Here is a 17,658-nt window from a genome sequence, read left to right on the forward strand (position 1 = left end):
CGCATTGCGCTCCTTGCGTTATCTGTGCGTGTCAGGTTATGATAGCATTTGGTTGGACAAATATAACTAATGCTTTAAGATTTGTATAATACAAAAAAGTACCCGATATATTCATATATTTATAACTAAGAAAACGGCAATACCTAATAGTTCGACAACATATAGTTATGGACTTAACGCTCTATCTTGTGGCTGGCGCGTTTTATGCTAATAATGCAACAATCATTTTTTGATAGCTATTAAAAATAGGCGTCTGTACTTACTTTCCGCGACTTTGAACACTTCGGGACTTTTAGTAGTAACTTCTCTTGCTTGCTCGTGGCTTCCCGAGACTATACTCTCGGTATGTATTCTCTTTAAACTGGCAGGCAGGTTTTCTGATTGCACTGTCCGATGTGCTGATATGCGTCACGCTGCCGTTACGTCAGCCTGAGGAGAGGAGCGCGGTGCACACATGTTCTGCTTTCTGTGTACGAGATAAACTGTGTGCTCTATTCTACCCTACTAAGCAAAATAGCAGTAACTGCTCATAGGGTGAAACAGAAAAAATCCTTCAACGTTTAATTGTCAAACGAAATTAATTGTAGGCAGATCACTGGAGATGTGGTTGTCTGTTGTCTTGCTATTAGGTCATTTTTATTCATGTTGACCCTAGACATCATTTACTGCCTTCTTGCTTGGTACACCCACTGAAATGCTTTCATAGTGATTCATTGTTTTTCACAATCTTGATTTGTATGTGTCATACAGTTGATAATTGTATCAGCAAAGAACAATCAATCATACCAAGGTAAACCGTAGTAACCAAAGTCCAAAGCGCGGTGAAGCCCAAATAAAAAAACACTAACTGATTTGAGAGATTGCAGTTACTGTTTTTTCCTTAATTTCACTAACTTTTTCCACTTACTGCAAACATGACCCACCATTTTCTCCAAAACAACACAGTGGAGGCATGATATTTGTCCACATGATAAAGCATAAAAAAATACATGATAATGAATAATGAATTAGTACAAAATAACTTTTTAAATACATGATTTTAAAGCTTCAAATACTTTCTTTGCAAATTCTCAAATTACAAATCATTAACAGGTATTTCACATTTTTATATTGACAAATAGTTCAAAGACTTATAGTAATATTCTTCAAAATCAACAGAATGCATATTTAATAAAAAAAAAAAAATGATAATAAAAAAAACAGGCAATGACCAATGTCCTCATTTTTTCCATCACTGAACAAATTTCAGGTCTGCATAACGCAAGCACAAACTTGAACAGTGAAAATTCTGTGCATCTTCTGGTGTGCGTTTACTGTGAACAGAGGCTGTACCCGCTTTAAGTTACAGTTTTAACAGTAGCCAAGTAAACTACTGTAGCTATTTGATCATAATGTAATACTATCAAAAACAATGAAGGAAAAAATCACATTCCATAACATTTTAACATGGAAATAGCTGTTGTGTCATTCAGCCTGCAGTAGCAGCCAATGTGTCGTGTTCAATGCCTACATTCCATGAGACTTTTGAAAAAAAACATGCAGGGCTTGAAACTAACCTGTTTATAAACGTGTCCTTCAGACAGGGAGGTAACTGAAAATGTTGTGTTTGATGCAAAAAAAAAAACACTTTACAAAATACAATTCATTATTATTCCCATACCATTATTACAGAGAATCAGACAAATTATGCTACGCTATGCCTATTGGCTACTTATCTTATTCAAGACCGTCTCAAAATATAACACTTCCCCTTTAATACATAAAAAAGCTGTTTACCTGACTCGCTTTTCAAAGACGGCTAGAAATGCACTCGTTTTGTGCTCTTGTTGTCAGCAACCTCTCCCCCATTGTTGACTAGAAATGAACAGTAACTGGACTAATAACTCACTAACTAGCAAATAATATGGAGTGTGAGTGTTTGGTGTGCTCTCACCTGTCTGAGTTGAAAGACCTGAATAAAGGAGGTGCCTTCTTCTATTGTATATTGGCAATCGCACAATTTAATTTAAACCTCTTGCCGTTCAGATCCCTTTAGCGGGATCATTTTCGTCAATGTTAGAAATTTTATGAATAATGACTAAACAATATCCCCATTTTAAATAGAACTGTAACTAAGTAAACTTATACTCTGCTTTATTATATCTGATTAACAATGTGAATTCATAAGTGAGGGATTGTGGAGCATATAACAGGGGGGTAATTACATTAAATAAATACCATTCCAGCCAGGTTGGAGAAGATTGGAAGTGTTTTTTTTTAAGTAAGCAGAAAGGGTCATTAACCTATGGTTGAACCGACTCAACTTAGCTCTGGAATGTTCAGATAAGGCAGTGTGTGTTTTCTTAGGTTTTCCATTAGCTGGAACGGTCTGCTGAATGGTGATGGATGAAAACTTCAGAAGGTTTATCTCAAATGAACTTTTGAAATGTTGGGAGAAAGAATATTTTATAACCTAAGACTTCATATTTTGTATATAAACTGTTGTTCGTGGTTACATGGCAGCGCGCTCCGAGAATAAATACTATTACATATTTTTGATAAGACTGGTCTCTGTCTATTTTATGCAAATAAGAATCTTACAAATTCTCATAAAATAGACTAAGTGAATTCAATTAAAGAAAACATATTGGAATTATTAAATTATACCAACAGTCAATATTCGGTGAATTGCAGAGCGCCAAATTCAAATGAAATTACTAAAAATATTACATTTTCATGAAATCACACAAAACACAGCTTAACTTGTTGTTCATCCAGCCGGCGTGTTAGATTTCAAAAAGGCTTTACGGTGAAAGCAAACCATGCAATTATCTAAGGACAACTCTCAGCAGACAAAACATTACAAACAGCTAGCAGCAAAGTAGATTGGTCACAAAAGTCAGAAAAGCAATAAAATGAATTACTTACCTTTGATGATCTTCGTATGTTTGCACTCACGAGACTCCCAGTTACACAATACATTTTTGTTTTGTTCGATAAAGATTATCTTTATATCCAAAAACCTCCATTTGGTTTGCGCGTTTTGTTCAGTAATCCACAGGCTCGTGCGGTCACGACGGGCAGACGAAAATTACAAATAGTATCCGTAAAGTTTGTAGAAACATGTCAAACGTTTTTTATAATCAATCCTTGGGTTGTTTTTACAATAAATAATCAATAATATTTCAGCCTTTTCAATAGAAGAGAGAAAGAAATGGTCTCGCTCCCGGCGTGCGCGCATGCACAAATCTGAGGACATCTGGCTATCCACTGACGCGATGTGATCAATCTCGCTCATTTTTCAGAATAAAAGCCTGAAACTATGTCTAAAGACTGTTCAAACATTGTGGAAGCCATAGGGAAAGGAATCTGGTTGATATCCCTTTAAATGGAGGATAGGCTTGCAATGGAAAAGAGTAGTTTCAGAAAAACAGCACTTCCTGGATGGATTTTCCTCAGATCTTCGCCTGCCATATCAGTTCTGTTATTCTCACAGACGATAGTTTGACAGTTTTGGAAACTTTAGAGTGTTTTCTATCCAAATCTGCCATATGCAAATTCTAGCTTCTGGGCCTGAGAAATAGGCAGTTTACTTTGGGCATGTTTTTCATTCAAACATCAAAATACTGCCCCCTAGCCTAAAGAGGTTGTTCATTGGTTCGATTGACTGCTCTAACTTTTGCCACCTCAATCTCCTTCACCCTTACAGGGCACTCCAGGAACTCGGGATCATGATCCCCACCACAATTGCAACACCGTCGTCCTTCTACACACCATTCTTCAATATACTCTGTCCATCTGCACACACTTGAAACATGGCCAAATCCTGTACAATTCTTGCTCTGCAATGGTTTGAGGACCAAAGCTCTTGCAATTACCTTTTTGTTCCAGTTTTCAATACTACTGTTCATTCAGAACATTCACCAACTTTGCTCAACGCGGGCGCCCATGAAGAAAATCCCCAAAGATTTGCCATCCTACTACCCCAGCAGTCGGGGATTCAATTCCCCTGTAACTTTCACTCCTTCTAATGTCTAAACAAAGCACAGAAAATATGTATGGTGAATTTCACAAAAAAATATTCATCTTAGGCTCTATACCCCTCAAACTCAACTCTGGACTTCGAAACCAGTTCCACTGCATTTCCTTATTGTTCCCCTCTAACCAGGGACTGATTTAGACCTGGCGTACCAGGTGGGTGCAATAAATGATCAGGTAGAACATACAACCAGCAGGCTCCGGACCTTGTAGGGTAGGAGTTGAGTGCCCCTGCCTTATACAGTCTTGAGGTAAGTTGATTTAACATGGAATTAAATGAATAATCCGCTCAAAAACTCTATTTTCCTATTTGTTTTCATTGGTCCACTGTTGATACAGTACCAAAATGTTTTGCATGTCAGCAATCAAGTATTCAGCTTTGCATTTGGCATCATCATGATGATGTGGCAAGAGACAATTAGCTTTTTGAAAGTCATATAACTTGAAAACTTGATTACTGACATGCAAAACATGTTGGGACTGTATCAACCGTGGACTAATGGAAAAAAATACCAACATATATTTTCAGTGGATTATTCCTTTAAATCTATGTTTTATTGAGTCCATGTTATCTACTTATCTCATCTGAATCAACCCCATGTGCTCAGTGTAACAAAGGTGGTTCTGCAAAACCATTTAGGCCTGAAGACCGGCAGAGTGCACTAAGGCATAGTGCACCAAGGCAGAGTGCACCAAGGCAGTCTTTTGACAAGCAGGAGACCCTTGTTCACATCCACCTTCTGTCCTCACATGAAAACCAGTGATGAAGGCCCACTTTACACATTACCTCTTGTTATCTTACATAGCCCTAAACATTCGGATTATAACATTATTTATGATGTCACAATGGGCCTGGCTTGTCACCGAAAACCCTCACTAACTTTTACAGGTGCACAATTGAGAGCATCCTGTCGGGCTGTATCACTGCCTGGTACGGCAACTGCACCGCCCACAACTGCAGGGCTCTCCAGAGGGTGGTGCGGTCTGCACAATGCATCACAGGGGGCAAACTACCTGCCCTCCAGATCACCTACAACACCCAATGTCACAGGAAGGCAAAAAAGATAATCAAGGACAATAGCCACCTAAGCCACTACCTGTTCACCCCACTTCCATCCAGAAGGCGAGGTCAGTATATGTGCAAAAAAGCTGGGACAGAGAGATTGAAAAACAGCTTCTATCTCAAGGCCATCAGATTGTTAAACAGCCACCACTAGCACAGAGAGGCGGCTACCTACTTACAGACTTGATATCATTGGCCACTTTAATAAATGGAACACCAGTCACTTTAATAATGCCACTTCAAGAATGTTTACATATCTCACATTCCTCATCTCATATATATATAATGTATACTGTATCCTTTACTATCCATTCTTTACTATCTATTGCATCTTAACCGCTCTGTCACTGCTCATCCATATATTTTATACTTATATATTCTCATCCCATTCCTTTGCTAGATTGTGTGTACTAGGTTTTGTTGTGGAATTCGTTAGATATTAGGTTTCATTGTGGAATTGTTAGATATTACCTTGTAGATACTGCTACACTGTCAGATCTAGAACCACAAGCATTTCACTACACTCGCAATAACATCTGCATGTGACCAATAACATTTTGCTTGATTTGTAGCCTATAATTAATGCAAAGTCTACCCTAGGAAAAATGTTAAATTACCAGTGTCTTCTTTCCAATATTAATCACAATATGGACAGAAAATCAGCATCAATCAATATTTATGTTATAAAGCATCTTATTGTTGGAGAGAGACAGTCTGCCAAAACATTATTTTTGTATTTTGATGATGCCTTTTACATGCACTGAAACACCAAAAAGTGTTTTCATAAACCTCTCTTAAAAACACAATGATTCAGAATGAAGAACCACTTTGGGTGTTTCAGAGTACTTCCATTCTGTTTTGAAATCCATTCAGTGAATCAGAACACTTCCATTGGGTTTACATTCAAACACCAGATCTCAGCTTAGGTACACTACTTCTCATGGTTTCACTACGCAATGATGGTGTTTTGAGTCTTTCTATTTTAGTACCCTTTTACTGCAGTGGGCTGAATCAGGGTCACACAGAGTGTTTCTTGGTAGTCTTAAACAAATCTACTTTGAAACAAAAGTATACACCTCACACACATGGTTGTGGGCTTAGAAAAAGAAGACACCTGTACCATGTCAGATATACAGTTGAAATGTATAAAATGTTGAGTTTGCATCCCAATATTACACTTTATATACATCACAGAAGACTAAAATATAACAAACCTGTTTGACATAGCAGTTTTTAAAATAATGTTTATTAATTATGAAACATATGAATAGCATTCCACCCATGAAGCCACTAGTTATTTTGACCGCAGGAAAGGGCTACCAGCGTAGTGGTAATCAATTGGGCATGGTCAGGTTCCTCCCACTAAACTCTGGCTGGCATTCACTGTTCCATTCCAGTTAATGAGTCATGTGATATTACAAACCTATTAACACACACACACACACACACACACACACACACACACACACACACACACACACACACACACACACACACACACACACACACACACACACACACACACACACACACACACACACACACACACACACTCTCTCTCTCTGTGTAGTACACATAGAACACACATTGTGGTACGCTCATGCATGAACACACCCTCACACAAATGCACACACATGCGCATACCTCTCTCAGTGGTAGAGTGATAGTGTTAGAGAGGTTTACGGGGAACTTTGTCCCTGGTTGAGAAACTGTTAGAGGAATGTAGTTCATATGTGTTCATTAACCAATTCAATTAAAACACTCTGTCCGTTTATAAGAATTTGTAAGGTTCTTATTTACATAAAATAGACAGACACCAGTCATTAACATTAACCAATAGCAGTTATTCTCGAGAGCTCTGCTCATAATACCATGTACATTGGTTTATATACCTCACATTTCATCATAAATGTCCCTCCTCCTCTCAGATACAATGGCAATATAGTTCACAAGCCTTCTCACATTGTCTGCCAACTGTAAATTAAACAAACTACTACAAGCCCAAGGTTTCTCCCCTCCCTGGGTGGGGACAGAATGTCCTGTAAGGAACACAGTATTCCAGCCGGTCTGACGAAAGCTCCATTCGTTTCTAACAAGGAACAGAAAGTCCTTGTTCTAATTCTTGACTAAAACTACACACATTCTATTCAGTGTTATGATTATTATAAGATTCATACAGTGACAGGGTAGTATTCTGTTTAGTTATAGTTCTATGTTAAATGTATACATCATTTAGTCATATAAGTCCCATAACAGAAACAGAGGCAGATGTTTCCTGGTCTGTCCTTATCTTATCCACTAATGATATACTGTATCTGTCAGCACACACAGTCACACAAACATGCTGATAAGCCTGGCCCTAGGTTGCAGCCAATTGTGCTTATTCTGCTCCCAATAGGAGTCAACTCTCTCTGTGTGTGTGTGTGTGTGTGTCTCTCAGCTGGAAGGAACAAGATATAATAGACATACAGAGAGACACAGCTGGCATTGACAGGAGTTCTCTTTATTGGTAACATATTGATAACACCTCAACACTGTTACACAACACAAGGAATGCTCACTGGAAGAACAGAATTCATCGTCATATTGGATTCATGTTTACAAAGTCATCTTGTGAAAGTGCGGGAATATCCCAATGGATTTCTAGTCCATCGCCTTAGCCACTCGGCCACGACAACTAGTGTGTGTGAAAGTGAAAGTGGATGATATGATGGCAAGCCCTGGTTGACTCTCAGAGGAGAGTTAAAATGAAGGTTAGGACTAACAGCAACCAGAGTGTGCTAAGATGAACACAAACACAGTCTTAATTTCACCAATGGCCGTGTGAGGTAATGCCACCTCTCTGAGTGACCTCATTCTGATGTTGTTTGCTGGCCTGATTAGCACTGATCCTGTTACTGAGACTACACAGGGGGAGGACTGCCAGGAATACATGCAGTGCATGACCCTGTGTGCGACTGAGGCCTGAAAAATATCATCTTTAGTTGAAACAAAGCGACACCCTGCCTCTGTTCCTTCTTCCTTTGTTTTAGTAAAATACTGAGGGATGGACCTGGAGAAATGTAACCACTCTCAAACTCACAGACAGAGACCTGGATGCAAGGACTGATCATCCACGATTTCAAAATTATAGTTTCGACCATGTTTTGAGGCTTTACATGGTTTCTTTACATTGATTATAAACATGGGAGTAAAACAAGCTTATATGTTGGGTTCTGATGGGGCACGACAGTTGAACTAAGCTCATGAGGCATTTATAAGTTATATTCTTCAACAATCAATGGGTTTACATCATTTACAAGTTTATAAGTCAAAAAATGGCTGTAACAATTAAGGACTCTAGTTTTAAAGTGTGTGTATGCCAGGGCAAGTCTTAGGGACAAGCTCTAATTTTCAACCCAACATGGAAGGTGCTCAGCTCTAATTTTCAACCCAACATGGAAGGTGCTCAGCTCTAATTTTCAACCCAACATGGAAGGTGCTCAGCTCTAATTTTCAACCCAACATGGAAGGTGCTCAGCTCTAATTTTCAACCCAACATGGAAGGTGCTCAGCTCTAATTTTCAACCCAACATGGAAGGTGCTCAGCTCTAATTTTCAACCCAACATGGAAGGCGCTCAGCTCTAATTTTCAACCCAACATTGTAGATGGAAGGTGCTCAGCTCTAATTTTCAACCCAACATTGTAGATGGAAGGTGCTCAGCTCTAATTTTCAACCCAACATTGTAGATGTAAGGTGCTCAGCTCTAATTTTCAACCCAACATGGAAGGTGCTCAGCTCTAATTTTCAACCCAACATGGAAGGTGCTCAGCTCTAATTTTCAACCCAACATGGAAGGCGCTCAGCTCTAATTTTCAACCCAACATTGTAGATGGAAGGTGCTCAGCTCTAATTTTCAACCCAACATTGTAGATGGAAGGTGCTCAGCTCTAATTTTCAACCCAACATTGTAGATGTAAGGTGCTCAGCTCTAATTTTCAACCCAACATGGAAGGTGCTCAGCTCTAATTTTCAACCCAACATTGTAGATGGAAGGTGCTCAGCTCTAATTTTCAACCCAACATTGTAGATGGAAGGTGCTCAGCTCTAATTTTCAACCCAACATTGTAGATGGAAGGTGCTCAGCTCTAATTTTCAACCCAACATTGTAGATGTAAGGTGCTCAGCCCTAATTTTCAACCCAACATGGAAGGTGCTCAGCCCTAATTTTCAACCCAACATGGAAGGTGCTCAGCCCTAATTTTCAACCCAACATGGAAGGTGCTCAGCCCTAATTTTCAACCCAACATGGAAGGTGCTCAGCCCTAATTTTCAACCCAACATGGAAGGTGCTCAGCCCTAATTTTCAACCCAACATGGAAGGTGCTCAGCCCTAATTTTTAACCCAACATGGAAGGTGCTCAGCCCTAATTTTCAACCCAACATGGAAGGTGCTCAGCCCTAATTTTCAACCCAACATGGAAGGTGCTCAGCCCTAATTTTCAACCCAACATGGAAGGTGCTGTGCTTCAGTGTATGGTGACTCCCCCTAGAGTTCAAGATATGTAACTTTTAAATGACAGAATTCATCACCATGTGTTTGGTCTGATGAAAAATGCATCATACGGTGATGATTTCTGTATTTTGAAAGTTACATATCTTGAAAACGTCATTGCTGACAAGCAAAACTTTTTGGGACTAAGTCAACAATGGACTAATGAAAGTTTTTGTGTGGAATTGTCTTTTAAGTGCACTGAGAGACAGCAAGGCAAGTCAACAGAGAGGGAGGGAGGGACACATAATACTGGTACACACCCTGTGGACCAGTGACCTCATTTATCAAATGCTCTTAGTTATTATATAACATTATTATAGAACATTTCTGTGATCATACAATTGTACAATCATTTCTTACAATATGATGAAATTCTCTTTATATAATGTATACACTTATAAATAAAGTTGGTCACAAAAAAATATAAATATATATAATTCACAAAACTTAATGCAAAATCTATGTAAATTGCATATTTTTATCACATTGTTGATGTGGATTCTGTCATACGCGATTCACGATCAGATGTTTACATACAAACATTTTATAAATGAGGCCCCTGGATATATATAGGTACTATATCTGTTTACAATGAAATCCCATCAATAACCATATGAAACACTTTTAGTGACCTGCCCACTCTGCCTCAGCAGTAGAGCCTGTTCAAAAGCATGTTTCATCATCATCAGTATACACTCTCCAGACAAAAATAATTTTATGCACATTCCAAAGTTAGGAAAAGTTAGTTGGACATAGGAGGTCATAGTTCACCAGCATTCAGTAAAAAATCCAGACAACGAACAATAACACCAATTTTATCGTCATGTTTCCATTTTCATGCAAATAAATGCAGTATAGTCACCACAATGAAACTGTAGTTGTACAATACAGTGTGTAATCATTTCAAATGTATTGTTGTATCATCAGTGACTATATGCAATGCTCAACACATAGAGAATCAAGTATAAGAACAACAATATACAACGGTCATGCTGTATCGACTTGGCTCATCTTCTCTCCCCGAAGGGGAAGGGGGAGGGGTGGTGGTGCATATAGTTCATCATTTGTTTCCATATTTAAAACTGTAGCAAAAACGCACAACTGCACTAATCCTGTTGGTTTATACAATGTGTATTCATTTGATACGCTAGGCAGGAAGCAGCCTTAAGCCTAACTTAAACTTTGCGCAAGTACGCAACTGGGAAAACAGACGTTACTTGCATAGCGAAAATAAAACAGAAATCAAAATTAATCCCCGCAATTTTAACTCAACGCCATTTTGCTTAGCTAATTGTGTTATTGGGTTGCGTACGGTATGAATTAGACTGGAGGAGCACAACTCAACTAACACTCACTGGGAAATAACACTGGAGAAGTCATGCTTGTCTTTAACAAGAGGAACAAACCCCTTTAAAGAGAATCAACTGGACCATTAAAGACATTGTACACTTTCATTATAACAACAACAACTTACTTGCATCAATAATAATAATAACAACAATAGTAGTAGTAATAGTAATAATACAAACAATAACAGAGTAATAAACTTGATTTAAACTGTAGATCCTATATGTATATGTGCCATGGGGTGTGTCTACAGCAGAGGGAGAGCACTGGACTGAAGGTTTGAGTGTGTTGCCATTTGTATTGGATGATATGGTGGCAGTGATAGTCGTTGCTGCAGCTTGTGTGTGTGTGTGTGTGTGTGTGTGTGTGTGTGTGTGTGTGTCCAGGAGGAGTTGAGGCTGTGTGTTGTTAAGTTGCAGTAGTGTGCACTGGTCAGTAAGGAGAGCTGTAGCAATAGAGGGAGGGGGGACAGGCTCTCCATCTCCCCTATCTCTCTCCATCTCTCTCCATCCTCCCTCACCTCTCTCTCTCCATCTCTTTCTATCCCCCGTCACCTCTCTCTCTCTCTCCATCCTCCCTCACCAGTCTATTTCTCTCTCGCACTCTCTATCTACCTCTCTCTCTCTCATTCTCCATCTCTCTCCATTCTCCCTCACCTCTCTCTCTCTCCATCCTCCCTCCCTCACCTCTCACTCTTCATCTCTCTCCATCCTCCCTCACACCTCTCTCTCTCTCTCTCTCTCTCTCCATCCTCCCTCACCTCTCTCTCCATCTCTTTCTATCCCCAGTCACCTCTCTCTCTCTCTCTCTCGCACTCTCTATCCTCCCTCACCTCTCTCTCTCTCTCTCGCACTCTCTATCCTCCCTCACCTCTCTCTCTCGCACTCTCTATCCTCCCTCACCTCTCTCTCTCCATCTCTCCATCCTCCCTCCCTCACCTCTCACTCTTCATCTCTCTCCATCCTCTCTCTCTCTCTCTCTCTCTCTCTCTCTCTCTCTCTCTCTCTCTCTCTCTCTCTCTCTCTCTCTCTCTCTCTCTCTCTCTCTCTCTCTCTCTCTCTCTCTCTCTCTCTCTCTCTCTCTCTCTCTCTCTCTCTCTCTCTCTCCATCCTCTCTCTCTCTCTCTCTCTCTCTCTCTCTCTCTCTCTCTCAAAAAAACTGGAAACAATAACTGTCAAGCTCTGAAGTGTGTGTGTGTAGCTGTGTGTGTGTGTGTGTGTGTAGCTGTGGGTGTGTGTGTAGCTGTGTGTGTGTGTGTGTGTAGCTGTGTGTGTGTGTGTGTAGCTGTGTGTGTACCAGTTCACTGCTGCAGCGGTGCGGCCGGTGCTCCAGAGCAGTGGAAGTGAACATTCTGCCACTTGCTCTCTCGGCGATGCCACACCCTCGTCTCCTCTGATTGGCTGGAGCATGGGCGGCCAGTGCCGTCGACGAATTGCGTGAGGCGTATGTAGGCGATGCAGGCGGCGTCTTCACCAATCAGGTGGACGTGAGGGTTGAGGATTGTGGTATGGATGGGCTTACTGTTCTTAGACAGGACTGAGAAAGGAGAGAACAGATAGTTTATGGTTGTATAATAGTCGTGTAATGGTTATTTTAAGGTTGTGTGTTGGTTGTCCTCTGCCTGTGTTATAGTTGTGTAATGGTTGTTTAGTAGTCTTAAGGTTGTGTTATAGTTGTGCAATGGTTGTGTAGTGGTTGTCTTAATGTTGTGCTATAGTTGTGTAATGGTTTTGTCGTGGTTGTGTTAGAGTTGTGTATTGATTTTCTTAACGTTGTGTAATGGTTGTCTTACGGTTGTCGAAGTAGAACCGGTGGAAGTCCATGCCCTCCACTAGGTTCCCCAGGGCCTCTGGCTCAAATGACGTCAGACATGGGTCACAGATCTTCCTGTTGAAAACACAGAACACAACACTTTACAACATATTGTGTCACTACACAACAAACACAACAAGCTCAACACAACACATTGTTTCACAACACATCATCTGAGCTCAGACTGAATCTCAGTTTAGAACCTCCGTAGTTGTAGCGAGATAGTGAGGTGCATGCTGGGAGTTGTAGTGTTATGGTGATTTGAGTTGCAGGCTATCATCCCTGCTACAATATTTAAAGTATAAAGGTGTTTTTTTGCAGAGGTCAGTGCAGTTTAGCAGAGGTCAAATGTCACCCGTAGTTTTAGGGTAAAATTAGGCGCAGACTAGGAGTTTTAGTGTTATGGTGAGGGGCAGGCTGGGAGTTGTAGTGTACTCACGCATAGGCCTCAAAGTCTCCATTGTTGACAGCTTCAATCAGCTGCTCAGTGATCTTGATAATCTCCTGTTTTCGCACTGCAGGGGGAACCAATAACAGAGTGAACATGTGTTGGGAACAATAAAATGGTTTTGCCACAAATTTCGCAGAGCAAGATTCCCAAAGGCAGGAACGTCGACTCCAATTTTGCTGCAGCAGCTCTCACTTCAGGAGCTCAGGGCCCGGCCCAGCATGCATTTGTAGTCTACTTGTGTGCTGCTATAGCCACTTGCTTTAGCTACTAAATATTTTCATAAAGAAACTGATAAAACACACAGGTGCAAAATCAAGGTGACTTACAAAGGTGAGGACCAAGAGCAAGAGAGGGAGTGTGTTGATGTGGTGTCCACAACTAAATAATCATTGTGGAATCTCTAAGGACACATCTCAAATGCATGACGGTGTACTTACTACGTGCACATGCTAAAAGAAGGGAACGAGGCTAGCTAAGTGTGTCATTGTAGCAAAGTACATTCTTTTTCTATTATCTATACAATGGGCCATAATTTATTTTAGCCCAATAGGCCTGGCATATTCCCACTTTTTCCCACAAACGTATAAGACTACCTATTGAAAAATGTAAAATAAACAAGTCTGCATCTCTGCCCAGCCTGGCAAGAGTGGCCCAAATGGGGTTTAGCATCCCCAGCAGCTCTGCAAGCACTGAAAGGATATTCTCTACTGCAGGCCTACTTTCCAGGCACCAACGCATGAGCATGAAGCCCCAGACTTTGGCCAAACTCGTGTTTCAAAGACACTGTTGACTGAGCCGAATAAGGCATTTTACATTGAATTTGTGTTTCATTCTAAGTCAGTCTACAGTATCTGCGCAATTTATAGACTTTAATGATTTAATACAACAAACTGTTGCTTAAATGCTAAGCACTTTCTGTCCCTACCAGCCTAGTGCTTCACAATGTATTTCTTTGTAGGTGTTAAGGGATTTTTATGAATAATGACTAAATGATGTATACATTTCAATCAGAACTATGACTAAACAGAATACTACTATGTTACTGTATGGATGTATGTATCTTATTATAATCATAATATTGAATGTAATCTGTGTAGTTTTCATCCAGAATTAGGACTGTCTGTTCCTTGTTAGAAACGAATGGAGCTATCGTCAGACTGGCTGGAATACTGTGTTCCTTACAGGACATCCTGTCTCTACCCAGGGAGAGGAGAGACCTTGGGCTAGTAGTAGATAATTTAACAGGTGGTGGACAATGTGGGAAGGCTTGTGAACTATATTGCCATTGTATCTGAGAGAAGGAGGAGCAGCATTCGAAACGCTATGACAAAATGTGATATAAACCAAAGTACATTGTATTATGATCAGTACTCTCGAGAATAAACACTAATAATTGATTTTGAGACTGGTCTCTGTCCATTTTATGCAAATAAGTATCTTACAAATACATATGTATAAAAAAAGGCAGGAAATATTATATTTACATGTAGTTAAGGTCGGAAGTTTACATACACCTTAGACAAATACATTTAAACTCAGTTTTTCACAATTCCTGACATTTAATCCCAGTAAAAATTCCATGTCTTAGGTCAGTTAGGATCACCACTTTAATTTAAGAATGTGAAATGTCGGAATAATAGTAGAGAGAATTATTTATTTCAGCTTTTATTTCTTTCATCACATTCCCAGCGAGTTAGAAGTTTACATACACTCAATTAGTATTGGGTAGCATTGCCTTTAAATTGCTTAACTTGGGTCAAACATTTCGGGTAGCCTTCCACAAGCTTCCCACAATAAATTGGGTGAATTTTGGCCCATTCCTCCTGACAGAGCTGGTGTAGCTGAGTCAGGTTTGTAGGCCTTCTTGCTCGCACATGCTTTTTCAGTTCTGCGCACAAATGTTCTATGGGATTGAGGTCAGGGCTTTGTGATGGCCGCTCCAATACCATGACTTTGTTGTCCTTAAGCCATTTTGCCACACCTTTGGATGTATGCTTGGGGTCATTGTCCATTTGGAAGAACCATTTGCGACCAAGCTTTAACTGATGTCTTGAGATGTTGCTTCAATATATCCACATAATTGTCCTACCTCATGATGCCATCTATTTTGTGAAGTGCACCAGTCCCTCCTGCAGCAAAGCACCCCACAACATGATGCTGCCACCCCCGTGCTTCACGGTTGGGATGGTGTTCTTCGGCTTGCAAGCCTCCCCCCTTTTCCTCCAAACATAATGATGGTCATTGTGGCCAAACAGTTCTATTTTTGTTTCATCAGACCAGAGGACATTTCTCCAAAAAGTATGATCTTTGTCCCCATGTGCAGTTGAAAACCGTAGTCTGGCTTTTTTATGGCGGTTTTGGAGCAGTGGCTTCTTCCTTGCTGAGCGGCCTTTCAGGTTATGTCGATATAGGACTCATTTTACTGTGAATAAAAATACTTTTGTACCTGTTTCCTCCAGCATCTTAACATGGTCCTTTGTTATTGTTCTGTGATTGATTTGCACTTTTCACACCAAAGTACATTCATCTCTAGGAGACAGAACGCATCTCCTTCCTGAGTGGTATGACGGCTGCGCAGTCCCATGGTGTTTATACTTGCATACTATTATTTGTACAGATGAATGTGGTACCTTCAGGCGTTTGGAAATTGCTCCCAAGGATGAACCAGACTTGTGGAGGTCTACAATTTCTTTTATGAGGTCTTGGCTGATTTATTTAGATTTTCCCATGATGGCAAGCAAAGAGGCACTGAGTTTGAAGGTAGGCCTTCAATTGACTCAAATTATGTCAATTAGCCTATCAGAAGCTTCTAAAGCCATGACGTCATTTTCTGGAATTTTCCAAGCTGTTTAAAGGCACAGTCAACTTAGTGTATGTAAACTTCTGACCCACTGGAATTGTGATACAGTGAATTATAAGTGAAATAATCTCTGTAAACAATTGTTGGAAAAATTCCTTGTATCATGCACAAAGTAGATGTCCTAACCCACTTGACAAAACAATAGCTTGTTAACAAGAAGTTTGTGGAGTGGTTGGAAAACGAGTTTTAATGACTCCAACCTAAGTGTTTGTAAACTTCCGACTTCAACTGTAAGTATTCAGACCCTTTCCTCAGTACTTTGTTGCGATTACAGCCTCGAGTCTTCTTGGGTTTGACACCGCAAGCTTGGCACACCTGTATTTTGGGAGTTTCTCCCATTCTTCTCTGCAGATCCACTCAAGTTCTGTCAGGTTGAATGGCGAGTCTTGCTGCACAGCTGTTTTCAGGTCTCTCCAAAGATGTTCGATCGTGTTGAAATCCGAGCTCTGGCTGGGCCCTCAATGACATTCAGAGACTTGTCCTGAAGCCACTCCTGAGGGGTCTTGGCTGTGTTATTAGGGTCGCTGTCCTGTTGAAAGGTGAACCTTCACCCCAGTCTGAGGTCCTGAGCGCTCTGGAGCAATTTTTCATCAATGATGTCTCTGTACTTTCCCCCGTTCATCTTTCCCTCGATCCTGTCTAGTCTCCCTCCCGCTGAAAAATATTTCCACAGCATGATGCTGCCACAACCATTCTTCAGATGGTGCCAGGTTTCCCCCAGACGTGTCACTTGGCATTTAGGCCAAAGAGTTCAATCTTGGTTTCATCAGACCAGAGAATCTTGTTGCTCATGGTCTGAGAGTCTTTAGGTGCGTTTTGGCAAACTACAAGCTGGCTGTCATGTGCCTTTTACTGAGGAGTGGCTTCCGCCTGGCCACTCTACCATAAAGGCCTGATTGGTGGAGTGCTGCAGAGATGGTTGTCCTCCTGGAAGGTTCTCCCATCTCCACAGAGAAACTCTGGAGCTCTGTCAGAGTGACCATCGGGTTCTTGGTCACCTCCCTGACCAAGGCTCTTCTCCACCGAATGCTCAGTTTGGCCGTGCGGCCAGCTCTAGGAAGAGTCTTGGTGCTTCCAAACTTCTTCCATTTAAGAATGATTGAGGCCACTGTGTTTCTGGGGACCTTCAATGCTGCAGACATTTTTTGGTACCCTTCCCCAGATCTGTGCCTTGACACAATCCTGTCTCAGAGCTCTACGGACATTTCCTTCGACATCTTTGGTTTGATTTTGCTCTGACATGCACTGTCAACTGTGGGACCTTATATGGACAGGTGTGTGCCTTTACAAATCATGTCCAATCAATTGAATTTAGCACAAGTGGACTCATCTCAAGGATGATCAATGGAAACAGGATGCACCTGAACTCAAATTCTAGTCTCATAGCAAAGGGTCTGAATACTTATGTAAATAAGGTATTTCTGTTTTTATGTTTTCGCTTTGTCATGATGGAGTATTGCATGTAGATTGATGAGGGGGAAAAAATCATTTAATCCATTTTAGAATAAGGCCGTCACGTAACAAAATGTGGAAAAAGTCAAGGGGTCTGAATCATTTCCGAATGCACTGTAA

General features: G+C 40.6%; 2 protein-coding genes across 6 annotated transcripts in view; both read right to left on the bottom strand.

Moving 5' to 3' along the window:
- Positions 1–349, bottom strand: part of LOC139409869 (2-oxoglutarate dehydrogenase complex component E1-like) — a 45,765-nt gene extending 45,416 nt beyond the window's left edge. Inside the window, exon 1 of the mRNA XM_071155258.1 lies at positions 264–349. The gene's annotated coding sequence lies outside the window, so the exon portion shown is untranslated. The remainder of the gene's footprint in view (positions 1–263) is intronic.
- Positions 350–12,226: 11,877 nt separating this feature from the next.
- Positions 12,227–17,658, bottom strand: part of LOC139408440 (calcium/calmodulin-dependent protein kinase type II subunit beta-like) — a 61,158-nt gene continuing 55,726 nt past the window's right edge. For all 5 annotated transcript variants that reach the window (XM_071152346.1, XM_071152344.1, XM_071152347.1 and 2 more), the window contains 3 exons: positions 13,215–13,290; positions 12,756–12,850; positions 12,227–12,499 (listed from right to left, as the gene is read on the bottom strand). In XM_071152346.1, coding sequence (XP_071008447.1) covers positions 12,264–12,499; positions 12,756–12,850; positions 13,215–13,290 — 407 coding nt within the window. In that variant the 3' untranslated portion in view covers positions 12,227–12,263. The remainder of the gene's footprint in view (positions 12,500–12,755; positions 12,851–13,214; positions 13,291–17,658) is intronic.

The sequence above is a fragment of the Oncorhynchus clarkii genome, chromosome 5 (assembly GCF_045791955.1).
Source record: "Oncorhynchus clarkii lewisi isolate Uvic-CL-2024 chromosome 5, UVic_Ocla_1.0, whole genome shotgun sequence".
NCBI lineage: Eukaryota > Metazoa > Chordata > Actinopteri > Salmoniformes > Salmonidae > Oncorhynchus > Oncorhynchus clarkii.